The following is a 26,693-nucleotide window of genomic DNA, read 5'->3' as shown; positions in this document are numbered from 1 at the left end:
ACATGTAAGGAATCTTTGTACAATGATGAGAAACAGCTAAAGCTTATTGAAACAAGGAAAACGAAATAAATTAGGTGGTTAAAAAAGAACAAAAAAAGTGGAGTCCACCTTTAATTAAGACACATTATGGAATTGACCAAGAGTATGCTAAACTCTTTCCACAAAAGAGAAATTTGTGAAGAATGTGGCCATACTTGCCATTTAGACTTAAAATTCATAATTTACATTCTCCGATGCAGCAAAAAAAAAAAAAAAAAACAAAGATACTTATACATAATATAATGTTGTTTGATATCAAGAAGCTAAAGCAACCTCTCGAATGCGATCAAGATCTCTCAAGTACTTAGTAGAGTTATATTCTATACCATCTAGTGATTCTTCAGAATACGTTCGTTTCATCATCTTTCTCTGGACTTCTCTTGGAGTCGTAGCGACACCTTCTTGGCCTAGTAATAATTCCACAACCTGAATACATTTTAAGAGAGAAAAATAACCAATCAAGCCGGGTTCAAAACGACGTTCAGACCGGAATTAACCGTTAGCTAATAACACAATAGGCAACTAGAGTACCTAATTGTAGCTTATAGAGAAATTTCAGAATAGGAGAAAAATGTCTCAAAACTATGTATGGATTTCAGAACCGGGACCAAATTTTGTTCCACAAGAATTTAAAATTTGGTTCTTTACCACTTTAGAACCGAAACCGGATGGGTTTATGTTGTACCTGGCTCATCCGGGGTCGTAGGAGAGAAGACTGCTCGATGCATAAAGAAGCCGTGGTAGTTAACCGGCTAAGCTCTTCTCGGCTATACTCATCTCCAAGCGATGGATCCACCAATTGTCTTAGCTCTTTCTTCTCTAGCAGAGGCTTGGCCTGTGGCCATATAAGTAAATACAAGATACATTATTTGTACCAGACCGGTAAAAAGAACGTCCAATAGACTGTGAACCGGTCCGGTTTAGCCTTAAAGTGTCAAACCGGTCTGTATACTCACCCATAAAACAAGGCTCTGCTGTGACTCGTCAAGAGCACGATGGCCGGTTATGAGCTCCAGTAGAAGAACTCCAAAGGCGAAGACATCGGTTTTCTCATCGACAATTCCGTGCATGAAATACTCCGGCGCAAAGTACCTGATCAATACGTCGTCGTACCAAACTCGCTAGTAAAATCATCATATACAATAGAATCCTTTAGAAAAATATTCATTGATTTGAAAAAAAAAAAAAAAAATCAGTACCCGAATGTGCCCTCGAATTTGGAAACGTTATGGTGAGTCAATTGCTTAGGAAGCCACTTGGCTAGTCCGAAATCGCAAATCTGAGGTTGAAAATCCTCAGTGAGGAGAATGTTATCGGCTTTGATATCTCGATGAATGATTCTTCTTTGACAACTCTCGTGAAGATACAAGAGTCCATCTGCTGTTCCTAACGCCACTTTGTAACGTCTGCTCCAAGTCAGCTTATCTTTTGATGGTCCTGCGTAAAATCAAACCGATGATTAATTGGAACCGGTATGTCTTAAACCGGAGATTTAAAAAAAAAAAATCATTTATAAGTTTAAAGGATAGAGAGACAAATAAAAACCATGGAGGAGAGAGCCAAGGCTTCCAAGAGGAGATAACCGGAAAACAAGATGCATTCCACCTTCAATGCAACAACCGATGAATTTCGCGGTGTTTGGATGATCAACATGAGCTATAATCCCTAGTTCCGACAGAAACTCTGTTGTTTGCTCGTCCGGTGTGCCTCTGGTGAGACGTTTCACGGCGATTAGCTTTCCTTCCGGTAACATTCCTTGGTATACCTCTGCGTAACCGCCTCTTCCGATTATGTTTTCTGTAAATAACGTTTAGTAGCGTTTTTTTGTTGTTGTAATCGCAGTAACCAAACAATCCCTTAATTAAGCAGGTTTTTTATGAAGATGATTCAAAACTCGTTACCGGGGTTGAAATTGTCAGTGGCGATTTCGAGGTCGGAGATTGAGAAGCTGTGTAGAGATGATTGGAAATCGTAGATGTCGTGAAGGTTCAAACCAACGATGTGGGGATCTGCGTTTTTGTTGCGTTTCTTGGAGATCGCTGGAGCACCGCCTAAAGGAGGGAAAGAAGAGAGGCGTTTCATGGACCTACGTTTCCACAGCTTGAAGAACTTTCCCCAATTCGAAGATTCTCTGTGATTCTTGCAACGTGCTTCTGTGTCTGTGTTTTCGATAGCTTCTCTAGTTGGAGGAGGATCGTCAGAGGAAGACGAGGAGGAAGAGATTGAGCATCGGTTTAGACAGGCTTCTAGGGCTCCTCTCGGTGATTTAGGATCTTGCTTCTCTTTCTCTACCTCTAGGAATCTTAAATCTGAGAGCACAAAGGGGAGGGAAAGGACAAGTGTGAAAACGTTGGGAAGAAACTGGGTTTCTTGGTGTACAAGCAATCATCAAGAAAACAGAGGGAGAAAACAGAGGAAACAGAGGAGTTAGGTGTTACCGTGCGCTGAAGCAGAATTCATGAGCAAAGCGTTTGTTCTTTTGTGTTTTTTCGAATGAATCATGTCGTGTGGATCCTCTTCAGTAACATAACTTGAATATTTAGAGTTGTACCTGCCTCGAAAAATTCATCTATTAAAAGAACAAACACACACAAAAAAAAAAAGTCTTTTTATAAATTTTGTGGTGGAAGTGAGAACAAAAATAGATGAAAACTGAAGAACTATTTATTATTCTGCATAATGTAATTTCAACGAAAATCATGAAAGAATAGCAGGATATAAGTTAAAATTTCTAACTTTCTGACATCTATTTCGTGTCTACAGACAGAACTTAATCAGATACGAGAAAAACAATTAAAACGTAGAGGAATAAGTGCTTTGAGTAGATAATTACATTGGAAGAGCAGAACACAAGGGAGAAGCTTCGTTGCTTTTGTCTACCGCCATGAAAGAGTTATATTTTCTCGGAAACTTTTAAGGTTTTTCTCACAATTCTAAGAGAACCAAAGACAAAAGGATCATAGAAAACAAATAAAAGGAGGAAGTTTTGAAGTTGGTGTTCGTCTCGAGACACCCGAAAGAAAAGGTTTTGTCTTTGTGTTTAAAATTTGATTACTAATTTAATTGTTTTCCGTTGACCAATGATATCATCTATTAGTTTTTTTGTTAAGCTATTAATTAGACTCTTATATGACTACATCCTAAATTTGGCAATACTTTTGAACTTCTCCCTTTGGATTTAGTGGACACTTCTCTTAGCTTCATATATTGCAGAAGGGATCCGAAGAAGTCGCTTCTTTTGTCGTCTCTTTATCCAAAGTCATCCTAATAAAAGATGTGAGTTTTTTTTGTTTTTCCATGGGATTTATATAAGAATTCGTTATAAAGTCTTCAAAGGTTAAAGTCAGATTTGAGTAACTCCCTAAGTTAATTTCCAATTTTTAATAATTAATCGTTTCTATTCTTGTAAAAAACTTTAAGAGTGATAATTAGCTTTCGTTTTTTTAAATACAAAAAATAATAATCACAGATTACTCATTCCTTTATTTCCTTCTTTCTTTGTGTGTGTGTCGGTGTGACAACTTTCTTGTGAAAACCTAATAAGAATCGTTTCCGTGTATATGATGCAGAAAGTCTGCCTTAAAACCTGCATTGCTTCTATTGCTTTGCAACCAAATAATTGTTTTGTTTTTGTCGGAAATATAACGAGGATTTTTGATTTGATGTATGGATGTTGATGGATTTTGATGTTATAGCATTGTTTCAGGAATTGACAAAAGAAAAGTACTATTTCAAGACAGTTTGTTACTTTTTGAATGGTTGAAACAGTCACCAAAACAATCATTTGGAAGTGATTGCTCAATCCATCAATGTTGTGTAAGAGAAGGGGAAATCGATCATTTATGAAAATTTTGGTAGGCACTGTTCTGTTCTATCATGTGGCCAAGTGCAAATCCAAATAAAATTATATTGTCATTTAAATCCTTCTTGTATTTTTTTATACAGCAGTCCTTCTAGTTTTTTATTATTTATGGTTGTTTAAAACAATTTACAATTAGAACGTAAACAAAGAAAAATATCATATGTGTATTTCATTTCATGTAACTCATTTTATGGGCTTTTAAAAGGCAGTCTATGTGCCATCAACCATCAAAACTCATGTCCATGATTCTTAGAGAGCCCTATGGCCCCTGTCTATTGTATATAGGATCTGTTTTTATCCAAAAACTCATTGTGTGAATATACAGTCATAGATAGAACAGTGACTTAGGGTGTGCGAGAAATACTCAAGGCGTTGCAATATAGGGCGATATAGCGAGGCGGGGTTTAGACAGGGTGAGACATTGAAACACCACAAAGGAAATAACCAATGAAACAGTTTTCTATACGACGATTTTAAAATTGCATCGAGGTGTTGGAAGACAAGCTCTATTAATGCTGAAGATTTGGCAGTACATGATATGGACTGGGACAAGATCCGAATTACTTCAGATTTGCTTTAACTGATTCGAGCAATCAACACAAAGAATTCTTAGAAAGGAATCTATGGATTTTTTTTTTTTTTTTTGTGTGGCTAATATAATGTATGGAATCTTTCATGACATTCTCAAATCTCTTGTTTGTCTTAGAAACTTCTTTCATCTTTGTATAGAGGAACATCATTTCGATGTCTGGCTCATTTTCGAAAGCACCTTTATGTAGACAATATAGTTTTCTCTCTTTGTACCGGATTCTCCTTGTGCACCGGTTTAATTTGAAAATAAATATAATTTTTGCGAGCAAGTAAAAAATGATCTACTAAATCTAATGATTTATAACCACCAATGGGAAGACGTGCGTCGTTGAAGTTGCTTAGCTATATTAGATAATAAAAAAAATATCGAATAGATTGCCAAATTGGTTGTTATAATGCTTAGCAATAAGTATATGGATCAGAGCAAGCCACATCCGAGCATCTCTTAGTCTTTTAAAAAATTATTAATACGAATTAGAAGCTCAAAATGATTTAATATTCGGATATGACGTTTGTTTCTTCAAATAATCGCCCTTATTTACATGTGTTTTCTAAGTCTAATAACACAAGCCAACTAGTCATGCCAAAGAAAATGGACGTTAGAAGGAAGACTAGGGTTGGCACGTGGCCACATGACACACGCACGTCTTATATACATCAATAAAAAAAGACAAAATTGTTGAGGGAAATAAGAAGAGCAAAGTCTTGATTTTTTCCAAGTGTACTCCCAATACCATTCAGAGGTGTTATGAAATACCATAGTTTATAAAGTCTTCAAATTCTTTTTATTTCTTACACATTTGGTTGATTAGTCTTTACATGCTGATTTTTTATATTAACAATATAAAATGTACAGGGACGATACTAAAATGCCTAGTCTCATCATATAAATCAATAGTAATAGTAATAACCATAATCTAACTATTAAGATAGTAACTAATATCAATATTTTTTTATAAAAAATACCACATATGTTTTTAGGAACACATCCTAAATTTTTAGAAAAGGTTCCCAAATATTTTGTGTGACTTTTAGAAATAAAATGAAAACAAAATATAGTATTTTTTAATGGTTTTCTCGCCTATGTAAATTCATAATTTTTTAAAAAGGGAGTCATTATTTTCTCATTTTTTTTCCAATATCAAGATATCAACCAAATTAAGAATTTTATACTGAGCATGAATCCTAACAAAACAGAACTTCGTTAAATAGAATGATAGATGGCTCCAAATTTAATTACGATTTTCAGAATATTTCTATTTCAGAGATTTCTGTCAAGGGATTCTATAATCAGAAATAATAACTAATAAGAATAATAGTAGAGATCTGAGCACGAAAAATTCTACAATCTCATTTCAGAAACTTCCCATAAAAGTGCACTAAATATATAATCATTCTCGTGTTTAAAGTTTGAATATATACTACAGTAAAGAAAGAAGTCAAAGCATCTAACGTGTAAACAAATCTATATAAAGAGAAAGCATAATGCTCAGATTATCTCAATCTCTCTTGTTCTGTTTTTTTCTTGTACTTGAGCTTTGTAGCCTTTTTTCAGTACTAGTGTTTGAGACTTTGGTTAAGAAAATGGAGGGAGAGAATATTACGATCGAGAAAGGATTGTTACTGGTAAAAAGAGAAGAAACATCTGCAAACACAACTCCACTTCTTGTCTTCACCACTTTCATCATTGTCGCTGCCTCCTTTACCTTTGGCGTTGCAGTATGTTCCCATCTCTTTCTTCCTTTTTTTTTAACGAAAGTGTGTTCCCATCCCTCATCCCTCATCCCTCTCAGCATCTGAAGAATTTTTTCGAGAAATCTTATAATTGTGGTGACATACAATTAGAAAAACACAAAAATGTATATTCTTGTGGACTTTTGCATTTCAATAGACAATACTTTTGAAAACTTTCAGCATATAACGAATTGGTTGGTTTTAAAAGAATTTGGATCCATAGCGATTGGAAATTACCATAAGTGACAATTCTAGTAGACATACTTAATTTTGAAACTTTATACGTTTACTATCAATTTTGGTTGTGTTTTTTCGTAGTCCTTCGATTTAGAGTCTTCAGACATCAAAATCAAAATTTCTACATATTGGAGAATTGGAAGAAATTTTTTTTGACAGGTCATACCGCTAGCCACGATCTTTCCATAAAATAAAATTGTTTATTTACTTTATATGTTTTGTGAAGTATTTCAAATGATCTATTCTAGAATTCCAGAATGGGTTTTGCAAACAAAATATATCAAGTGCATGTGTTTGGTTTATATACAACAACATTCATGTAATTAAGTGATTTATATCGGAATCAGTTAGGTTATACCGCCGGTACAATGTCCTCTATTATGGAAGATCTTGATCTTTCTATCGCACAAGTAAGTCTCTATCTATTACACTATATTTATTTATATATGTTCATAACTATCTTCTTTCAGAGTATTATAAATATAAGTTTAATTAGTTGTTGGAATATATTTCACAGTTTTCCGTATTTGGTTCGCTATTGACTTTCGGAGGAATGATCGGTGCAATATTTAGCGCCAAAAGTGCTGATGCATTTGGTCGTAAAATGGTTAGATATTCATTGATTTTTTAATTTCACCCCCATACTTTTAATATTTCTGTTAACTTAATCGTATACCTCTAAATTAAACACTTTTTTTTTTCTAAATGATTTCTTAGACTTTATGGCTCGCGGAGGTATTCTGCATAAGTGGATGGCTTGTAATTTCACTAGCCGAGGTTTCTTCACAAGTCACAAGCCATCTAATTCTATTTTTACTTTATAAGCTTGCGCTCTAATCTTGATTAATTTATCTTCCAATAGAATATAATTTGGCTAGACTTCGGGCGATTCTTTGTGGGAATTGGTGTTGGTCTCATTAGCTACGTGGTAATTAAGTTAAATTTTCTGGCTTAATTTGAAAAGATGAAATTACCATCTCTAAACTTGTAATAATCCTAGTTTGTTAATATTTCATTGGGTTATATAGATTCCAGTATATATCGCAGAAATAACTCCCAAAAATGTGCGAGGCACTTTTACATTTAGCAACCAGGTAATGTATACATATAAATAGTCTATAATCAAACTTCAAATGTATAGACTATATATATATATATTGATGTACGTTTAGCTAATAATTTTAAAATTAATATTTTGAAGCTGTTGCAAAACTGTGGGCTCGCAACCGCATATTACCTTGGAAATTCCATGTCATGGAGAACGATAGCCCTAATTGGTGATTCTCTCCCAATACTATTCTTTTATTAATCTCATAATTTTCACTTACGTATATTACTTATTGATGATTAAGTTTCATTTCTTCTATAAAATTATAACCAGACTTCAACTTCTTCAGGCATTATTCCGTGCATGATACAGTTCTTTGGATTGTTTTTCATCCCCGAATCTCCAAGATGGTTGGTGAGTCATATCATATGAACCATATTATACATTTCCCTTATTATATTATCTGAAATTTTTTATTTAAGAAAAGGACAAGCAAAAAAGAAAGGAAACCATTGTGATTTTTTAGGCAAAAGAAGGCCGCGACAAAGAATGTGAAGCTGTTCTTCAGAAATTAAGAGGAAAAGAAGCTGATGTTATAAGGGAAAGTCGTGAAATTATGGTATACATACGTAATAAACTATAAAATCATTTTGAAAATTAGATATGAAATAATTCTATATAATTATTACGCAGAAAACTGGATCTCATTTTAGGAAGATACGTACCGATTATTTTATATTTTTCTTCATGGAAAATTACTCATATATTTATATGGATTTTGTAGATTTCTGTTGATGCCACCGCGAATATCAGCATGCGCAGTCTTTTCAAAAAGAAATATTCTCGGCAACTTACAGTAAGAAAAGGGATTTCTTTCATTAGCAAAAAAAAAAAAAATATTATTAAAGTGATTGGTTCCAAATGCATATAACTAATTGATTTTCGTTTTTTGGTTAATTAATTATATTTAGATCGGTATAGGTTTGATGCTTCTGCAGCAGTTATCTGGAAGTGCAGGAATATCGTATTACGCAGGCAGCATATTTGAACTTGCCGGTAAAATTTTATATATCTATTTTATGTATTTTTATGATTATTACGTAACTCGATTTCATTTGTTATAAATGATAAAATAATTAGTACTTTTAATTCTTAAGGATTCCCTTCTCGGATTGGAATGACGGTTTTGTCTATGGTCGTGGTACGTTTTGTTCGTAGCTATTTACACTTTGACCCCTATATATTTTGGTCCTTACGATGATTGCATCATTTTAAATTATGAAATTGTAACCCTATTGCCTTCAATGACACGATAGGTACCAAAAGCTATATTGGGTCTGATACTTGTGGATCGATGGGGAAGACGACCGCTTCTGATGGTTAGATTTTTTTTTTTTTTAAACGTACTTTAGTTTGTTAATAGATTAATTAGTTTAATAAAATTATTTTCCTAGACCAAAAATATATACAAATTGCAGGCATCGGCATTTGGGATATCTTTAAGTTGTATCACTCTTGCATTATCGTTTGGATTGAAAGGTGTCCCTGGGATTGTAAAGTTCACTCCCACTATGGCATTTATAGGAATATTGGTAAGTGATGTCGAATTTATTAATTTGAATAACTAAAGGAAAACCAAAAAACCAATACTTATCTTCTCTTGTCGACGACCAAAAAAATAAAATCTCTTCTTGTCTTCCTTTTGGTTTCCTTTTTCAGTTAAAGTAGTACAGCTGAATTATCTGAATTGTTTTAATTATAAACTTATTCAGAGGCAATTAAGTGGACGTAAGTTATAATCGTAAAAAAAAATCCTAGTTTTACATACTGTTTTCTTGTTGTTTTTTCAGTGTGGTAGATTATATGTATATTTCAAAATGTGATAAATTAAATATAATAAAATTCATGATCCAAACAGACATTCAATATGATGTTCGCAGCTGGACTAGGAGCGCTACCATGGGTTATAATGTCTGAGGTACATGCACACTTAAGCAAACTTTTTAGTATCTTTAAACTGTTAAATTTTTATACATTGCCATATTGATTATTTTGTAATTGATAGTATCTCTTTTTCATGTTTAGATATTTCCGATGGACATGAAAGTAGTAGCTGGGAGTTTAGTAACTATAACGAATTGGTTTACTGGTTGGATCGTCAGCTACTGCTTTAATTTTATGATTATTTGGAGCCAAACCGGTACGTTAATACTACTATATAAACTGCACCTAATTAGTTCTTTTTTCTGTAAGAATCTTATCAACCAATATTAGAGATTCGTTACAAAACCAAATTTTGAATGTATATTCACACACCTATATTGCCTCCGTTTCACAAAAAGTGTTATTTTGACATTTTTCATATTTATTAAGAAAATTATTAAAAATACTACTTTGTCATTCAATAATGCATTAAATAACTTTTTTCTTTAATTAATACATTAAATCAATGAGGTTAAAACTGAAATATTATTTAAAATTTTGCAGTGAAAATATAAAATAACACTTTTTGTAAAACAAAAATAAAACCTTAAAACGACACTCTTTGTAAAACGGAGGAAATATAATTTATTTTCTCTCATTTAATTTGAACATTCGATGTAAGTTTAGATGGAACTATATTTTCGAGTTGCTTAGATATATTTTGAGTTCTTATATAATTTATGAAATTAAAGATTCTCATTTTGGTTTTGTAACTTTTAATTGCAGGGACTTTCAGTATATTCGCCATGATAAGTGGATTAACAATTGTTTTCTCGTGGTGTCTGGTGCCTGAGACTCGAGGATTAACCTTGGAAGAAATCCAACTTCCACGTGCTAACACTTTAAGTTGATCTTAAATATCCTATACTTTTTTTTCGTAAGTTTAAATATTCAATACAAACAAAGGAACAATATATAGCGATTATTTTCCAAATTCATTATTATAAATTCTATGTAGGATCATACTGTCTATCAGAAAACGGATCATCCCGTCTTCATAACGAATGGTCGACTCTTATCCTTTGTAATATTGGTTCTCTTTTCTATTTCTTCCACATATATCATTTTCATTCTGCCAGTTTTATATTTTTTATAATGTCATTTCCATTCTGCTAGTTTTCAATTCTGGGAGCATAGAATTATATGACGCTAAGCCATCATTATAGACCGAAAAATGTAATACTCCTCCTACTACATGCTTGGAATATTGCAACCTTCTAGCTATAAAACATCTTAGGTGAGTAGCTATATGTGCAACCCCCATGCTATAATTTAATTGTAAACCTGCTAGGGTTGTCATAGTGGAACAGACTGGGATTTAGATTAGAGCCCATGGGTGAAAACCAGCTTAGATTGAGGGTTAACAAGGATCTATACCAATCAGATTATATATCATTATATACAAAGAAATATTGATAAATACAAACTAAGTGTAGTCTAATAGTTTCTGTGGGGTTTTTAGTCTTCTAGATTAGCCAGGTAATAATAATAAATAAATAAAGTTGCTAATTTTGGGTGTGAGACCGACCGAATCTGATTGAATTTTGCAAATTCTATGCCTGCTCATGATCATGCCGACAGTTGTGCCAATAATCTTTATTTTCTTGGTCAATTGCTTGCTAGGAAAACTTTTGGCTTGAGGTCAATTGCTTAAATCGGGAAAATTCGAGCCGAACCAAACGAAATCTTTTAACCTAAAATAGGAAACATAATACAATGACTGATGTGATGTTTAGGTGAAGTTGAAAGCCGGCACGTTTTTCGTGGGCACAACGCAAGATCTTTATACATATGCCTTTCTTTTTGAGTCCTGGTTCAATGAATGTTAGCTTTCTCTTGGCACATCACTCGAGAAGGCCTATATACAACTAATTCTGTCATTTAATGCAATACGTAATGTTTCTCTACTATCGTGTCTCTGTTTGTGGACTCCTACATTTTTAATAAATGTCTTTCAGTCCACGTCATACTTTATCTCAGAGCTGATTCGTTACTCTTAAATGTCATTCAAAAATTGTTTGATTGATCAAGCATAACATTAATAGCATATCATTACGCATTTTTTTCGGAAAAATAATGTTTTTTAATAAACCATTCATCAAGAAGTTTGCGAATAACTTTTGTAGACTTTTGTTAAAAAAAAAAAAAACTTTTGTAGACTTATACTCCGTTACTTCGAAAGGGATTACCGAAAAGTCAAATGCATATTTTTGTTGTCCCTTCGAAAGGGATTACCAAAATGATTTTTGTTGTCCCGATTTAGATTGGCAATGATTTTTATCTTGAGTGATTAATAAAACTTATTTCATTTTGTTGTCCCTATGATTTTCTGGGCCTTTCAATCTTTTTACTCCAACTCCTCTAACTAAAAGAGACTTTTGCTCATTTTGTGACGCACCGATCCCCAATGGGAAGACGTGTCTAGTGAAGTTACTTCCCAAAAAGAACAAACTATAATACTAGATCAATATATTGTCAATATGATTAATGGTTTCTCTAGACTAGACGTTATGGATAAGAGTGAATAACCTCAGGAAGACAATATACTAATATTTTTGACCGACCAAGCAAATATAATATCATACCAATATTATACTTTTTAAATTTCGGATTTAACGGTTGAACGTTACAAGCAAACAACAACCACATCATTGAAATTGTTGAAAAATATTATATAATCTGTTATAGTATATCATAGCACTCATCTATCATAAAGTATATTTATAGCTTTTGAATGACTGTATTGTCTACGAAATACATATTAAACCGCCTATTACATAGTATATATATACCTTTTTTCATAGTATAGTATAGTATAGTATATATATATATATACATATATTGAAAACGTATGTTAGAAATCTTTCACAATAGAAATTGAAAGAAATTTGAGTAGTATATAAGAAATTTGGAAAAACCCCTGATTACCAATAAATTTTGAATTGAAAATCCATATACCTTAACACAAAATACAACTGGACATATTCTAATTGTAAGACATCTATACACATTTGTCTTACAACTAGGATACGACTTTGTTTAGCAAAGGATAAAAAAAAAGAGAGAGGGTATAATATCACTATCAAGAATATGCTAATGATAATTACAAAATAAATCTATCATTTGCATAGCCGCTTGGATCATTAAATATTTTTTTAACAAACAATTATAATATAAATGTGTGCTTAATTTAGGTTGTCCCCGTAAGCGAAGCTTGTAATTCTTCCAGTGACTGTCCTTTGGTTTCCGGCACGAGAAACCAAATAAAAGTCAATGATGCTCCTCCGACAACCCCAAATATGTAAAATGTTCCTATTTAAGTTTTATAAATAACAAACAATAAGTAAATGACATAACTGAAATTAAAAAAATGTAACTAAAAAGTTAGGATACCTAACGCTAATAAGACAAAAACAAAATCATTTTTCGATGAAAGGTTAGGTGACTCTTTATTATGTACGTTTCGTTAGATTTTGTTTTCAAAAGGTTAGGTGACTGATCTTATTGTTTTTAGTCATCCGTTATTCAAATTAATTGAGAAATACTAGTAGAGAAAATAAGGACCTTGTGCGCTCCATTCGAACATAAAGTTGAAAGCGTAACTAACGAACCACCCACTGGTCCATGAGGTTAACGCCACTATTGTCCCTGCTGAAACTTTAATATTTATTGGAAAAATCTGCACAAAACAGAAACATAATAAACTCTTTTTTTTCACTCGCAAATGTTCATTATTTACTTTAACAAAAATATATAACTTATTTCATTTTAAAGTTTTGAAGTTATTTACCTCAGACATAATGACCCAGGGTAGCCCTCCTACACCGATGGCAAAACATCCAAAGTAGACCTAATAAAAATGTAGGTTTAGATATATTATCAGTTTATCACGAATTAATTCCGATAAAGTATAGATGTGAATTAAATGAAGAATGATCTTACCAGTATGAATATGAAGACCAACACTGGAGTCAGTTCAGGAAGAATATTCATTCCCTGATCATCCCCATATTTAAAAAGAAAGATTAGCTAAAAAATGTAATAATATTGATTATCACATTTTACTCCAATGTACAAATAATAATTGTAAGAGTAACCTGTAACGTAAAGCAACCCCCAATAGCCAAGGATCCGATTGACATTCCAGCAGCTGAAGCCTACAATAATTTTTACAATTTTATTTATATATATATATATATTTTGGAAATAGTATATTATTTTCTCTGTTTCAAAATTACTAATATATGAAGAAAGAATGTCTCAAATTTAAGATATTTTATTATTATTTATTTATATATTTTGTTTTATCATGTGTTTAATAGTGTTTAGGTAGAATATAAACTATTTATTTTTAGAAAAAATTAGTTTAATTTTATCAATCTATACGTAAAAAGCTACACATCAATTATTTTGAAATAGAGAAAATATTAAATTGCTTATTGAAATGAATATTTATCTAACCAATAGGAGTGGCCGTCTTCCCCATTTGTCCACAAAAATTACAGCCATCAAGGCTTTTGGGATCTACAAAAATTAGAAAATAAAACATTAAAAGTAAACTCAATATAGATTGAGGAAATTAGATAAATAGAATTGATTATAAGGTACGCACAACGAACACACCAAATATCATTGATCCGAGTGTCTCTGAAAAGCCTGCATAAAATATGTAATTTATGTATATTATTAATTAATCAGTATTACTAAGAAGTAAGAAGTAAGCATCTATACGAAGGTACAAAAATAAACAGTAATGAGAGTTTTGATATTCTAACCAGCTTTTCTAAATATGGCATTCGAATAATATGTGATTCCAGCAGCTCCAGATAATTGTTGTATCAACATTAAACCAATTCCAACCTGTAAATAACAAAAAAAAAATTCATTACTTTCATCAACTGTAAAATCAATACATAATTAGCTTTTTCACTCTGTGTTTCTCTTATTTATATATGTTACCGTACCACAAGAGTTCGTCTATACTTTTTCTGAAACATGTCACAGAAATTCGACTTTGAATCTTCTTCGAGCATTTTTGTCATAACCTGAAAATAAACATAGCAAGCATATTAGTATGATTTTTCTTAAGTATAGTAATATTTAATAGCTAATTTTTGTAGAAATACCTGAATTTCAGCTGCTTCGCCTGAAACATCAGCATCTCTTCCTCTAAGTTGATGCAACGAATTTTCAACTTCTTTACCTGAGCCGATTTTAGCCTAAAAAGACAAAAACAATTCTATAAATTTAGATAATCGAAGAAACTCCCTTTGAATATTTTGGTCATATTTTAAAGTTGACATGCAATATATATATATATATATATATACATACAACATATATAAGAAAATACCAACCAGCCATCTTGGAGATTCCGGTATAAAGTATATTCCGACCACTTGAACGAGACATGGAACAGCACCTGAACCGGAAAATGAATAACATATTATAAATTTATACGGTCTTTATGTAATAGTGAAATAAACAAAAATTAAGATGCTGAGATCAAATATTTCGTTACCTATAATAGCCAGAACTCGCCAATTAATTATAGTCCCAAAAAAATAAATAATGGACATTCCACAGTTTTGAAAAAGCTATAAAATAAAAAACAAAGATTAATTGGTTACAATAAAAAGGTAAAATATAAATATTTATTATTCGGAGTAGGCTTTTCTCCTTATTGAAACCAGCAAAAAATGAAATGTGATTACCTGGTTTGAAGAAGTAAATGCACCACGAACATGTTTTGGAGTGATTTCCGCAATATAGACAGGGACCTTGTTTGGATATTAAATAAAAAAAATACTCTTGTTGAGAAATTTGAACTAAATCAATAAAATTCAGTAGTAAAGTTGAAATTAATATGAATAACTTCTTAATTACCACGTAGCTAATCAAGCCAACTCCTATGCCCAAGGAAATTCTTCCTGCGTCCAGCCACAAGACATCCTTTTTGTTTCCGCATAGTTCAAATCTTTACTTAAGATATTTTGAAGACCAAATTCTTATAGAAATATAATTGAGTTTTATTTGTTTGCTTTCGGATTTATACCTTTGCGAAAGCAATGGAGAGCCAACCAAAAATGCAGAACAAATCGCAGGCCCACAACGTCTTTAATCATTGATCATCAAGAAAAGGAATTATAAAATTAGTCTCTAGAGCTACGAAAAACACTTTGAAGAAAGAGTTTCAAGAACAGTGTTATAAATTAACAATTACATATATATGATTTGAAAAAGGGTAAAAGAGTGATTACGCGTCTTCTGCCGATGGTGACTGCCAGTTGACCGCTGCAAAAGGCCCCCAATGCAGCTCCCAAATTCAGGAAGGACCCAAACGCCGAAAACTGGATAATAATTAAAAGTACCGAATTACCCTCAAGGTTTTTAGAGAGTTTGGAAGTTTTTTTTTTGCTATATAGTGGTAGCACGTCTTGTATTTTAGTTTTATCTAGTTTTGTATGTATCTTTTATTTCCAGGACCAGGAATATTATTTGAAAGTTATGGTTTCTAGTATATCGATCAAACCAACAAGTTTTTCATTTTGTCCATTAATCTGATAAGCTCAATTAGTCAGAATGGGTTTTAACCAATGAATCTTCTCTCTAACTATATTTAACATAACTGTTCCATTTTAATTGATTGCGTCAAGCACACCCTAGTTCACTATTAGAATGATAAAGCCCATATGGTCTTATCCGTTAATACAAGCAATAATTAATTTGATCATTTCTATCTTTTAGCTAAGTAAGCTCGTGTCTTCTTTTGATTAGTTACTATCCGTATATTAGTATTTGATTTGTGGAATAACAAATGATATTACAAATATACATGAAAATACAGCTATTTATTTCGACTTCTAATAATAATCATTTTTAATAGAATACTACTATAAGTTGCGTATCTCATATGCATCAGTGTCTTCTTCTCCACATATTTCGTAGCATTGATTTTTTCTGTACTTGTAGACTTTCGACCACAATAATTCACTTTTTTTTTTTTCACAAGGACATTTTATAGTTTGCTATTATTTTTATATGTAACTGCATATAATTATCAATTTGATTTTTTTTTTTTCAATACCTAACTGTTTTGTGGGTTGGGGTCTGATAATTTACTAATCACGCAAGAAAATTCACAAGTAATAATGAATTTAATTAAGCTTTTGTGCCTGATCAATCGGGTATTTGATCGAAGTCAATGCTTTTAGAAAAAAGAAGAAGATAAGATACATACCTCTGCAAGAGAAAGGTCTAACTCTTTCCTGATCGCAGTCTCAGAGCCTGAAGTATAACCACTCTACAAAATCCAAGTAATTACTAATCAATAATTATGTCACTTTGATTACTAACTGAGAAGAAATTTATAGGAAAATGATCCCCCCCCCCCTCAAACAAGTAATTAAGGTTAAAGTGGGAAAGAAAGAAACTAACAGCACAGCCAAAGCTGAAGGAGCTACAAACAGTGACAAAAGTGCTGAGGATAACACACGCGGTGATACGACGATCATCTCTGTCGTTTTGATGCCTTTGGCGAATAAGTCCTTCCTCCATGCTTCTATCTTCCTCCACCACCATTCTTACGATTTCTTTTGTCTTCTCTCTTAATTTCTTTAATCTCCAGAGATTTTCTTATCTCTGTTTTACTCTCTTTTCTGAATTCTCCCCACAAAGGTTGATATAAACAGAGAGAGGATGAGAGAGGGAGAGCGTTTTTACTTGTGGGGTTCAAGTGCTTCTTGATTTGCACAAGTGGGCTTGTTATAAAACACGTTCTCGAATTTTTTTTTTCTTTCTTTCTGACATCATATTTGTTTTATATAGAAATATCGCTACGTTTGTCCCTTTTTATTAAGAAAAATAACGACAAGTCGAATGCATCGAAGTGAATTTAGCTCACTATCTGTGCTGAATACAATTTTTTACGTTTTTCTGTTCTTTTCTTTTACGTTTTTGTAATACTTAAATAATATAAAATATTAAGTTGATAAATTTGAATCGTAAGATATTAATATTAGCATAGAAACATTACCACAAATAAATTTATCCATAACTACATAGATATTCTTTTCTCCTAATATAATTAACTAAACTAAGAAATAAATCGAAAAGTTTAAGGAACTTTCTCAAATTTATTTTGATATTTATTCATAAATTTGTTTCCCTAATATAATAAAATACAGCTATTTGTTTCGTCGAATATTTTGATTTGCTTTTCGAAAATATTAATTTCTTAGGTAGAACTCTTGAAAGATTTATAAAACATTATTGTCTCCAGATCTTATTGTAAAAAAATTGATGTATTTCTGTAAACAAAAAAATAATAGTAACAGGCGATGGTAATTTTCAAAATTAAAATAATGTTTCTTAATTTCTATAATTTCAGACAGAGATAAGTTTAACGACAAACTTTTCATCGAAAGACATATTTTTCCCACAAGATTAAGCAGAGTTTTTGTTTGGCTAGCTAACGTTCTCATTTTATCATAATTAAGGGTAAACCCTACCTAATCATCTTTTAATTTGCAAATTGCAATACTAGGTAAAAAAAAATTTTTGTGCCTAAAGAAAGTTTTAAAACAAATAATTGGTTTATGAGAGTCATGCATATGTGTTTTCAAGTCATCGGTACGGTCGATCTAACGATTACGATGGTCGTAAGCAAAAACTGTAGACGTGCATGGTTTTTACTTATTAGTTATTATTGTTCAATATCATAATTAACTAAATGACCACGAACTTAAAAATATTATGTAAATAACTACTAAAAAATCTCGTAAAACCATTTCAACGAAGTGCTAAATCAATGTTTCATATAACTCTTATGACTTAAAAATATTATCTTGAAATCAACATGATTATGATGTATTGATATATATCATTTATTTTGCGTCTTCATATGGTACTATCATCCTAAAAAAATCGTTGACACGAATGATTGGTGAAGATGGTGTAGAGTTAACCATCAAAGCATGGTGGACAATTGAGACATATACGAGACCCCACGGGACACGTTACGTTTCCAGATCATTAGCTCTCACCCATCTCTCATTAATTATTTAATTACTTCCTTTTTTCATTCTCATCAGTAGCTAAATTATTTGTCCACGTGATATGATAACAAATTGTGCTTTTTTATAATTTTCATCAAGTGATGTATATTAAATTTGTATTATTGCATAATACTGACGAGGTTGTCCAATTGTGGACTACCCATACGCCATACCCATCCCTTGTAAGCATTGGTTCATTTTGCGGTTCTTTCAGCAGTAGCGCGCGGTCCGGTTTAGTAAACATTATTGCTCTGTTTGGTATCCATATCAACAAAAAAAGTTCGAGGACCACTTCTTGTATATGGAAACAAGATCTTTTATGTTATTGTTGTATATACAAAGGTTACTTTTTGACTTCCGATAAGAAGAATAGATAAAATTATAAAAATAAGCGTATGATTGTTCAAAGTTATACTATCTTCTAATTCTTTTTGTTAAATTGTCTGCTTCAATATTGTCTACCTGATTCAAAAATACATAGTTTTAAACTCTCAACAATAATGAGGGGAAAAAAAAAACTCTGAACAATAATATTAGATCGCAGGTGGTAAACATTAAATTAAACATGTTTATTCCTCCTCTCTTTAGCTTTTGTTGTCTTCAAAAACTATAGTTTGAGTGTAAGCTTACTACTATCTCTCTCTAACTTTTTTCCCAAACTTTTTGATCTACAAAGTCAAAGCCATATATTACTTTCCTTACATTTTCATTAATGTTATGTAAGAAAGCTCAATAATACTACTAGAAACAAATTAATATTTATTAAAATAACCGAAATCTAGGCTTGTTTATCAGATACATTTTTATTTTTTTCTCAAATAGAAAGAATATGTCTGAAAGGAATCAAGAGTGAAAAGGACAGAAACCTATATATCGAATTCCATGATCTAAAGACTTGCGGGTTAGCAAACTTTAGTGTTTTTTTTTCCCTTTTTCTTGTTATAGGATGTTGATTTATTTCAAACGCACATTTATATTTTGGCATATCTTTATGGAACAAGACATGTTAGATATTAAGTAGGAATCACATTTCATTGGACGTAATAGTGACGTGTTACATATCTAATGATCTTTCTTACAAATGTACTTTACCAATCATTCATAGAAAATATCCCTCTTTTTCTGAAATGTTTTTTTTTATTAAAAAGAGTTTGAGAGAATATATCGTCTGCCTCTAATTGTTATTAGTAGTGAAGACTTTTTTTTGGGTCGAATTAGTAGTGAAGACTTTATTACAAATCGTATCCCAAATTGGATAGTTGGATCAGTGTTTAAAACAAAATATTTCATAATTTTAGTCCAAATGTATAGTTGATTTTTGGAATTAAAAAAAAAAAAAACTTCAAAACTAAACATATTCAATGTGTAATAATTTTTTTTTAAAAATTGATGAGTAGTTGTTAGTTGTCAACATTATACGAATAATGACAGAAAACCAAAATCATTTGCTGTGGTCAGTAAATTAGTAATATCTATTGTAAATGTTTGGAATAGCGAACCGTTGTTGAACGTGAGTAAGATCCACGCTACTGGGAACATTATAATCATTCGATCAAAATTAAAGTGTTTCGAGTCAACTTTATTTTTCTTATAAAAAGGATGTTAATGTAACACCAAATGGAATAAGTAATGAGCTTAAGGAACCTATGAAAATTCTTGATGAATTTTTGGTTGACAAAAAAAAGAAAGAAAGGATTTTAGACTTCTTCGCTGACGGTTGTGTAATAATTTGAGATTACGTTAGACAGGCCTAAAAATAGAAAACGCCCAACGATATTTTTTCGAAGCCCAACGGGCTTTCAAAAACTTATTTTTGGGCTCGTCCCCGAGTACAAATCTTTTACCGGAATACAAATCTTGGAACTACATACTGTGACCTCGAAAAATAAAGAATCCACACGGTTTTTCTAAGACAACAAGTTTCTGCCGTTTCCACTAATATGATTTATTATTGACAAATCAATTAACTTGTACATGCACTGCAAACACCGACAAAAAAAGAAAACATATATACAATATGCTGCAAATAATAAAATAGCAATTGGGTTTAGTAGCTACTTTTACCCTTTTAATAATAAAAAGGGAAAGAAGAAGAGAGATGGTGGTAAGCCACGTTGGAACTTTCCAGATTGACCTTTAATCTTTAATTAGTTTGATAATTAATTATAAACATATATACATATGATTGGATCTCTCTGTTGGAATGGAGAAGGCGTGGATAATAATTTATTAGTGACTGCTTAAACATTATCATATGTTTGTTTGGTAATTGGTATTGGAATTGTTCGTTGTTATAGACAAAAAGCTTTTCTATATTAGGAAAAAACAAAAAGAATATATAGAGTTTAATGATTTATCACATATTTTAAATTCTCTGATACAACAAGCCCATTATTTGATGACCCAAAAAAACAAAAATAGAATATATAGAGTAATACTGTATTAGTAGTAGTTGTGAATACGTGCAGTTTTACTCAATTACGCTGAGAAAATTGAAACTTGTTTTGTGGTGCTAAGCTTGAGCAAGAAGGTAATGCAAACCAAGTCTTCGAAGAAAGAAAAAATTGGGTAGACGAAGAACCATTCGACGTGAAATTTGGATACTCACATTTCTATTTGATCCGAGTTTCAGTACCAATTTTGTTAGATTCCGGGAAAATTCTGGGGAAAAAAAAGCCCTAGAAAGTTTTTCTCCGTTTCATTATCCATGAGTCAGGAAAACAAACTGCTTCCGAGGCGGATCATCCTTGTACGGCACGGCGAATCGGAAGGGAATCTCGACACGGCGGCATATACGACGACGCCGGATCACAAGATCCAGTTAACGGATTCCGGTCTGCTTCAGGCGCAGGAAGCCGGAGCCCGTCTCCACGCGTTGATCTCCTCCAATCCGTCTTCGCCGGAGTGGCGCGTGTACTTCTACGTTTCCCCGTACGATCGGACGCGATCTACGCTCCGGGAGATTGGACGGTCGTTCTCGCGTCGCCGCGTGATTGGTGTTCGCGAAGAATGTCGAATTAGGGAACAGGATTTTGGGAATTTCCAGGTTAAAGAGCGAATGAGAGCGACGAAAAAGGTCAGGGAGAGGTTTGGCCGCTTTTTCTACCGGTTCCCGGAGGGAGAATCCGCCGCCGACGTCTTCGATCGCGTCTCCAGTATGTTCCGTTTCCCTGCTTGCTCCAAATTTTCTACTTTTACTCACACTCTTGATTTGATGCATAGTTGAGTAAATTTTTTGGTTAAGTAGCAGAACAATGACAAACAAACCAAATGCATCTGTTTTGATTGATGATCTCTGATCTCATAGTCTATTGATGCTTGATTCCAGGTTCTACTCACAGCTTGAGATTAATACTTTAATGTGATAAAGTCTCTAATGATTCTATCAAAACATCGTTAATTCGTTGATCCTGCAAATTGCTGAAACTCATTTTGCATTTTACTCGCTGTAGTCTTGAAAAAAAAGAGTCACTTTTCATCAGTGAGAAGAAAGTCAGCATTGGAATATTTCCTTTTCATCAATCTCTATTGAATTGAAGTTTCATGAAAATGGAAGCCTAACAAAGATCAAGCTCGTCCTGGCATATAATTGTTACATTTCTGTCTTTCTGTCGTCTCCTCTTGGCTTTGTGAATGAACAGAAAGAAGTTCAAAGACTCATGATTTGGGCCTCTGCTTTGCTGCATTACAGGTTTTCTCGAGTCTCTATGGAGAGACATCGACATGAACAGACTACACATCAACCCGTCTCATGAGCTAAACTTTGTGATTGTCTCACACGGTTTAACATCGCGTGTCTTTCTGATGAAATGGTTCAAGTGGACTGTGGAACAGTTTGAGGCACTAAACAATCCTGGGAATAGCGAGATCAGAGTTATGGAACTAGGACAAGGCGGTGATTACAGCTTGGCGATTCATCACTCAGAGGAAGAGTTAGAGAAATGGGGATTGTCACCAGAGATGATTGCAGATCAGAAATGGCGTGTTCACGCACATAAAGGCGAATGGAAAGAAGATTGTAAGTGGTATTTTGGTGACTTTTTCGATCATTTGGCTGATTCCGATAAAGAATGCGAGCATGAGGCCATTAAAGAAGAAGAAGAGGAAAAAAACGTAAACCTGCTAACGAATTCAGAAGATAACAACGAGGAGGAGTTATGCAATGGAAAATGCTGCAGATAATTTTACAGAACAAAAGTATACATGAGAGGGAAGAAAACATTTAAAAAGAAAATTTAATTTTGAAAATTTGTACCATTTACTGATGAAGCTTTCTGGTTTCTTAGTTTGTAGCTTTTTGGTTTGTGGAAAAGTGTTGTAGAAACCTGTGTGTGATCCACAGATACACATCGTGCTTATAACACAGAAACATTACAGGGAATTTAAAGATCCTTTCATTGTGTCAAATTTGTGAAGGAAAGTTGAAGAATGCTCTGTTTTACGACTGAAACATTAAAAAGTCTCTGGAGGGAAATAATCAGTTAACATATAACTAACATGCTTAAATAATTAGATATTTATGTATCTATGTAGAACATTAACGTGTAAATTCTCTCACTACTCCTTCAACAATGTTTGTAGAGGCATTTCTAAAGATTCCAAGACGATGACGTCTCAGAATATTTACCGGAGAGAATGTGCAGTGAAACAAACCGATTTGCAGCTTCGGTGTAGTGAACTCCATCCCAATTAACATATTTGGAACTATCATTACAAGCTTTGGCTGTTATTATGGTACCGTTTGATGATTTCACGGTCGAACCGCAGTTAACCTGATTATTGTAGTTCAATGGTGGTCCTCCGGTTCCACAACATACCATTATCGAATGATCAAAACCTATTATTTATCATACCCCAAAAAAAAAAGGTTTTCAGTCACAGCCTCACAGCTACAAGTAAAGGTTAGGTTTAACAGCTTTCGGTTCAGTTTGGTTTGAAAAAAAAATCGACTTTTTTTCTGTGGAAATAAATAAAAAAAGTACCGACCGGTTTGCAAAAAGAAGGGTTATATTCTGTACCCATTGGAATTTGATTTGGTTTGGTTAAAATGGCACCACTAGGTAGTAGCTGCACTGCACATCTAAAACAAAATATTTTCTAATCAGAAGAATGAACTTGTTATTAATACGTACCGTAATTGGAATGATTGAGGATGAGGTCGGATTTGATCGAGTAGATATCTACGTATGTGAAACGGGAATCAGGATATTGTTGAGGGAGTTTCCTGAAAAGAGCATGAAGCTGCAAATTGAAGAGCTTAGCAGCTTGGTTATGGTCACTGACACAACCAAACTCATCAAGTTTTGATTTGTCTCTCCCAAATATTGACACAACCTGAGCTAAACACCCAAGTGGCCCTGTGTTGTGTATCCAAAAGTTTCTTGCCCCTTCTGCATATAATCTCTATACAGAAAAAAAATTTCAGAAAATGAGAATGTAATAAGAATGATAATAATCAAAAATATATGATTTTTTTTGTTACGTATAGTTAAGTGTACTTGTCTTTTTTGAGTTCAAAAATATACTATTTTTTGGGTCAACTGGTTCAAAAGTCTTTTGATAAACCAAACATATCCGGGTTACTTTCTCCATACGTTTTGGAAATCCAACTATTTAACATTTCGTAGCTTATCTCTTCATTTAATATACCGTCAGCTCAAATTTGTATTCGAGTAGTCAGCTATAGCAATGACAAACTATCTAAAAGTCACAGTATTTATAAACCAATTTTAATTGTCAACTATAGTTGAGACTCAAGACTCGTTGTGTAAATACCGACCTTTATCCCATCTTGAAAAATATCTAAGATTGTAGGAATGAGACCAAGAACTTGATCTAGTGTCTTGTTGTAAAATGCTCCGGCAAGATCATTTTGTCCGATATCAAACATATACAATCCATTTTTGAAATAATATTCGGACGGTAAGTATCTTTCGAGCCCTTCATCTGAACAAAAAAAAAAAGCAAACGAAAACCAGAAAACAAATACATTGGTCCATCACGTTCAATAAGTCTATTGGATATATATTAATTATTATTTAGTTACCTTGTTGTATCAATTGAAGGACTTTGGATTTAAAGGTGACGAATTGAGAGACTTGAACACCAAAACCAAAGGGGCTAATGGATGCAGCATTTGCCTTCTGAATTGTTGACCCACCCGCCGCAAAATTGCAGCCTCTCCGGTAGCTTTGTGTGCTTACCGAATCCAAATAAGGCCTCAAATAAGGCCGACCAATTGCTTCCACTACAAAAATTTCCTTTTTTAGAAACTTCTAATTACCACTACAACAAAACCTCTCATCTTTGATCTTTAAAAAAAATTTATGCTTATAAGTTTCTTTTGGGCCATCACAGAGCGGTCAAGTTTATATAATAGTTGATAAAGAAAGAGTGATTCTTCTTTTTCTTCTAATAGTGGATCTTTCAGTATATCAAATTTGCCAATTTTTATGAATATAAACTATTAACATCAATCTATCACTGAATTGAAAAGTAACACAATAGATAAAGATTTTTTTTTTAAAAATTACTATTTCATAAAAACTAGCCTGGAAATAACAGGGGTATCTATTTTCTATAGAGCAACGTGAGTTGTATGCTATTATTTCAGATGACATACTCACACAATAGAATTTTATCTGGACAAATAGACAACAAATGTCATAACTGGTTTAAGAATCCTAAAACTAGTTTTATTTTTCGGTTAAACGGAGGTGCCGCGGGTGTTGGTTCATAAGAATCCATATAGCCACAATGCGAATTACATGAGCATAAAATCCGCACTACAAAAATCAATTAAATCATCTTGCAAAGATTAATTTACAAATAATAAAAAATATTGCAAATTCTAAGATCATGCAACGATTTCAGTAAAAAAAAAAAAGAAAAAAAAATTGTATTCAGGAAACCATGACAATTTTGCCGTGGTGCAATTTGTAAAACTATGTAAAATTATAAATCGTTGATCATACTTAAAAAAAAAATGGAGTTAGAAAAGAATAATTACTCAGGAAATCGACGATGAGACGTCCATTACAGAATCTTCCGGTAGATGGAGGTTTAAAGAAGTAGGTTTGTCCATAGGAAGGTTGGAGATGGAATCCAAGACCAGAGCTGAGTTCTCCGGTGTCAGAGTTAGAGTCTCCGAAGTTGAAAACCGCCGGAAAATTGGGAGAAATCGGAAAAGAACCAGCGAGAGGAGGCAGAGTATGACACATGACTACTAATAGTAACAACGTAACAGGAGTGTGAAAAAAGGTTTCCATTGCTTAATGTATATTTTATGCCTTCTCATTCATACATATTACATATATATACAAGTATCCACATCACATACATCTGTATGTATATGTAATATACACGTACGTGTGTACTGTGTATAGTTTAATGAATGTAGAATGGAGTTTGCTTAGAAATATAGAAAGAAACAAAATGATTGTGGTGTGTTCCTCTCGTGACACTTTTTTTTCTTGGTTTTATGTAATTCATCACATAAATCTCACTAACATGTGTGATTAGACTTAGAGACGACTTTGTTTTGGTTTCATGATATCTCAAGATAAGATTTGGGAAGTAATTGTCCAAGAAAACTATTGATGAGTATAATCAATGGCTTTTTTTTTTGCATATTATGTAATCATATTGTATATGGGTCAATGTTCTGAAATTTCTGCGTATTATGTAATCATAAATGTCAATACAAAGGTGTATATAATTTATATGGTAAATAGCTAGGGAATTTATTAGGTTGATTTTTGACGTAGTTAGAAAATTTGGTTCATATTTTTCTATATGTAATGATTTTTTCTCTGGAGATAAATTCATAATGCGCATAATGAATCTGCAAGAATATGATGACTTGGATCTAAAGGTTTATGGTTGCGCTACATTTTACATTCGAATTTAGAACTATTTGTAGTATTTCATTTTTTTTTAATCATCGAAATGATTTCATTTCGTACCATCATGCGAGCGTAACGTGAAAGACTAAAAAAGTATGGATATTGGGTTTACAATGGGCCATAATATATTTAAGCCCAATAAGCCCAAATATCCTTCTTCTCCATAGGTTTTGAAAACTCCGACGATAGATTGGGACACGGCGGAGCAACGTCGTCGGGTCTTCATATCCTCTCTCTGG

General features: G+C 32.7%; 5 protein-coding genes across 6 annotated transcripts; 2 read left to right on the top strand and 3 right to left on the bottom strand.

The window, feature by feature from the left end:
* Positions 1–172: 172 nt before the first annotated feature.
* Positions 173–2,925, bottom strand: LOC18024418 (receptor-like cytosolic serine/threonine-protein kinase RBK2). The gene is made up of 8 exons (XM_006408046.2): positions 2,873–2,925; positions 2,478–2,590; positions 1,941–2,348; positions 1,585–1,836; positions 1,239–1,476; positions 996–1,131; positions 725–874; positions 173–465 (listed from the first exon to the last, which is right to left on the bottom strand). The coding sequence occupies exons 1-8, from the start codon at positions 2,923–2,925 to the stop codon at positions 295–297; spliced, it is 1,521 nt and encodes a 506-aa protein (XP_006408109.2). The 3' UTR covers positions 173–294.
* A 3,074-nt stretch (positions 2,926–5,999) lies between these two features.
* On the top strand, positions 6,000–10,595 carry LOC18024417 (sugar transporter ERD6-like 9). Of its 2 annotated transcripts, XM_024159315.1 has the most exons (17): positions 6,000–6,211; positions 6,811–6,873; positions 6,981–7,070; positions 7,181–7,240; positions 7,326–7,391; positions 7,492–7,557; positions 7,665–7,740; positions 7,861–7,925; positions 8,038–8,130; positions 8,296–8,367; positions 8,483–8,567; positions 8,669–8,712; positions 8,828–8,890; positions 8,990–9,103; positions 9,430–9,489; positions 9,597–9,711; positions 10,221–10,595. In XM_024159315.1, the coding sequence occupies exons 1-17, from the start codon at positions 6,077–6,079 to the stop codon at positions 10,343–10,345; spliced, it is 1,392 nt and encodes a 463-aa protein (XP_024015083.1). In that variant the 5' UTR covers positions 6,000–6,076; the 3' UTR covers positions 10,346–10,595. The 2 variants fall into 2 exon arrangements, with proteins under 2 accessions (XP_024015083.1, XP_024015084.1); XM_024159316.1 differs by lacking the exon at positions 7,181–7,240.
* A 1,828-nt stretch (positions 10,596–12,423) lies between these two features.
* On the bottom strand, positions 12,424–17,286 carry LOC18024416 (sugar transporter ERD6-like 10). The gene is made up of 18 exons (XM_006408044.2): positions 16,932–17,286; positions 16,735–16,797; positions 15,755–15,844; positions 15,550–15,609; positions 15,381–15,446; positions 15,209–15,274; positions 15,016–15,091; positions 14,852–14,916; positions 14,621–14,713; positions 14,459–14,539; positions 14,270–14,354; positions 14,107–14,150; positions 13,956–14,018; positions 13,592–13,651; positions 13,437–13,490; positions 13,285–13,344; positions 13,059–13,173; positions 12,424–12,806 (listed from the first exon to the last, which is right to left on the bottom strand). Exons 1-18 carry the CDS (start codon positions 17,073–17,075, stop codon positions 12,685–12,687), a joined length of 1,407 nt encoding a protein of 468 aa, XP_006408107.1. The 5' UTR covers positions 17,076–17,286; the 3' UTR covers positions 12,424–12,684.
* Positions 17,287–21,059: 3,773 nt separating this feature from the next.
* Positions 21,060–22,924, top strand: LOC18024415 (phosphoglycerate mutase-like protein AT74). The gene is made up of 2 exons (XM_006408042.2): positions 21,060–21,705; positions 22,242–22,924. Exons 1-2 carry the CDS (start codon positions 21,258–21,260, stop codon positions 22,730–22,732), a joined length of 939 nt encoding a protein of 312 aa, XP_006408105.1. The 5' UTR covers positions 21,060–21,257; the 3' UTR covers positions 22,733–22,924.
* A 128-nt stretch (positions 22,925–23,052) lies between these two features.
* Positions 23,053–25,818, bottom strand: LOC18024211 (GDSL esterase/lipase At3g05180). Its single transcript, XM_006408041.2, has 5 exons — positions 25,560–25,818; positions 24,597–24,797; positions 24,330–24,496; positions 23,683–23,953; positions 23,053–23,387 (listed from the first exon to the last, which is right to left on the bottom strand). Exons 1-5 carry the CDS (start codon positions 25,816–25,818, stop codon positions 23,140–23,142), a joined length of 1,146 nt encoding a protein of 381 aa, XP_006408104.1. The 3' UTR covers positions 23,053–23,139.
* Between the last annotated feature and the right edge of the window lie 875 nt (positions 25,819–26,693).

Source organism: Eutrema salsugineum, unplaced genomic scaffold (assembly GCF_000478725.1).
Source record: "Eutrema salsugineum unplaced genomic scaffold, Eutsalg1_0 scaffold_13, whole genome shotgun sequence".
NCBI lineage: Eukaryota > Viridiplantae > Streptophyta > Magnoliopsida > Brassicales > Brassicaceae > Eutrema > Eutrema salsugineum.
This window is presented reverse-complemented; position numbering and strand designations above follow the sequence as displayed.